Below are 2636 nucleotides of genomic sequence, written 5' to 3' on the forward strand. Positions count from 1 at the left end.
GAGACTGTATCAGACCTTTGTATCGTGCAATAAAACTTTGTATTCTGATTATTTATATTAGCCATAAAAGTAGTAGTAACAGTGTTTTTCTGTCGTGCCTAATCACGGTACTTAAGTTATATTTGATTCTGACTACTATGTTCTTGGACTACATTTTTGTGAGGTCAACTACGTTAAAGTTACCGAAGTAATATATGAAATTAATATCAGAATTGTCCATTGTCAAAATTTTATTGTGAAAGAAAGTTGTGGTGACTTTTGATTATTTTCATTTACTGCTATACCATTACGACTAATTAATAAAAGCCTCAAAAAAGTAATATTTTATTATATTCAATAGTCATTTACAACCTTTATTATTTGTTTCAGTGTATCTTCGAGCTTCGTAGTTCCATTATTTGTCTCTCTAACATTGCTATGCGTTTTTCCCAATCACTACTATCTTGTTCTGTGGTTGCTTCACCTTGTGGCGTTGAATCCATCATTCTAGCAGTTTTTGGCATCACTGTTTGTTCTTGAACTATCTTTGAGGCTTTTGATATATCCACTGCCTTTTCTTCTACTTCTTTCTCCAAATTACTTGCTGTTTCCTCATTTTTTTTAGTCACAGGTTCTACCATACTTAAAAGTTTCGTGTGATTTGCTGTTACATTGTTTAGCGATATCATTTCAGCCTTTTGAAATAAATCATCACTGGGTTCAGTTAGGTTACTGTTGACTTTAATAGATCTTAATATTCCCGGTGGTAGAGTTGTCTCTTGACTTGTTTTTACCAATATTGGTATATTTTCTGTAGGCATAGGTGTTGTAATGTTTTCTGCAGTTATAGACGTTGGTGTCTCTACAGGCTGTGATTTATTACCTACAGTCACTTTAGTGGAGTTTATCGCGTCTATAGCCTTGGTGGTCGCTTCTTTTATTGGGATACTTTCCGTAGTGTGCAAATTTTCTGTGCTTTTTTCCGTTAATATATACACTGCAATCGTTCTAGAGGGATTTATCACTATGGTATCTTCATTCCTTCTTGTAACTTTTGCAGTGGTGGTTTCATCGACATCGTTTTCTTGGCTTACTGTTGCAGGTTTTTCATCTTTATCTTCTAATTTCGTCATATTGGTAGGTATATCCTTCACCATTGTTGAATTTGTTGGTTGAACATTTGAGCGTATTATATTTTGTAAGGTAGCTTCTGTTATCGTTTCTTTGGGCGATGACAACTTCAAAGTTGCATTTTTAATTGATTCGTTTGCATATCTTTCGATATTCTTTTCTATTGTTGGTAATTCTGATAATTTATGTGTGCTATTTAGGTCCATTGTTCTTAAGAGTTTAGTTTTATTGTCTGTAGTCTCATCTGGTAACAGTTCTTTCACTGTGTCGTTTGCAATAGTTTTAGGTGATACTGATGATGGCTTTAATGTAGTATCTGCTACTGGAGTTTGGTCTGAAGATGTATTGCTTTGGGACCTAAAGTTTGATGGATGTGTAGTTACCGCCTTAATTGTTGAATCATATGTTGCTACGACTTTTAGTAACGTTTTATGTAAAGGAATAGACACTTTAGCTGTCGTCAAAGGAGCTGAAGTTTGCTTAATTGTAGTTTCTTTCTCTGTTGAAGTTTTTAACTTGGGTACCTTTGTACTATTTTTGGTAGCCGCTTTTTTCGACAATTTTATATTTTTACCCTTGCTTGGTGTCTTTTTTAACTTGCGTTTTTGGTTTTTCCGTCTTTTTTTAGATGTTCGTTTCTTATGTTTCGAGCTAATCTATGAAAAAAAATATGTTCAAACAAAGCTACAATAAATTTTTAGTTAACATTATTATAAGCGAGCATCAGGCCTAGCTTTTTTTTAAACTATGTAGTAGTCGGCTTCCAGTCTTACTGGATACAACTGAGTGCCAGTATTTTACATAAAAATATGTGATATAACTGAGCCAGCAAAAAACTTACCTGTATATTCATTTCATTACTATAAAGATCTTTGACATTTGGAACGAATAACAAATAATCAGGTTTTATTTGTATTAGCAGGGGTTCTGGTTTAGAATCATCATTATGCTTGTGTTTATGTTTTCTTATTTTAGATTCCTTGCTTCCATCATTGTTTGTTAATTGAGCATTTTGTTCAGCATCGGTAACATTATCAATAGCATCTTCGTCATTTTCTTCGATATTATTACATAAGTGTAAAGAACATTGCAGAAGAGTAATACCTGAAATTGCTGAAACATAACGAGATGTATTACTTTACACAAGGGATTCATTTAAGACAGTATGTGATAGGTTATATTATGACAATGATGAACACAAAATTTCGGGTACGATAGCCATATTTGTATAACTGCTGTTAAGTTTTCCAAATCTTATTGAAGTTTTTTCAACAGTCATCCGAAGTTTGATGACGTGGCCATTAAATGGCGATAGATTCGCCTGATTCTATCCTACAGGACCTTCATTGTAAACGCGAACTATAAGTATATTTCACACACTTTTACCTACACCTTTGAATCTAACAAGCGAGATAATAAAGCAATAAAATATCAAAATAATACCTATCACAAATCCAAAAATATTCATAATGTCTTCGAATTGCAGCTAAAACACAAAACAGCTGCATTTATTTGACCAAATAATC

The 2636-nt window shown here is 33.0% G+C and overlaps 1 protein-coding gene across 1 annotated transcript; it reads right to left on the reverse strand.

The window, feature by feature from the left end:
* Positions 1–290: 290 nt before the first annotated feature.
* LOC142974666 (uncharacterized) lies at positions 291–2636 on the reverse strand. The gene is made up of 3 exons (XM_076117121.1): positions 2554–2636; positions 1952–2223; positions 291–1766 (listed from the first exon to the last, which is right to left on the reverse strand). The coding sequence occupies exons 1-3, from the start codon at positions 2576–2578 to the stop codon at positions 366–368; spliced, it is 1698 nt and encodes a 565-aa protein (XP_075973236.1). The 5' UTR covers positions 2579–2636; the 3' UTR covers positions 291–365.

The sequence above is a fragment of the Anticarsia gemmatalis genome, chromosome 8 (genome assembly GCF_050436995.1).
Source record: "Anticarsia gemmatalis isolate Benzon Research Colony breed Stoneville strain chromosome 8, ilAntGemm2 primary, whole genome shotgun sequence".
In the NCBI taxonomy this organism is placed as follows: Eukaryota; Metazoa; Arthropoda; class Insecta; order Lepidoptera; family Erebidae; genus Anticarsia; species Anticarsia gemmatalis.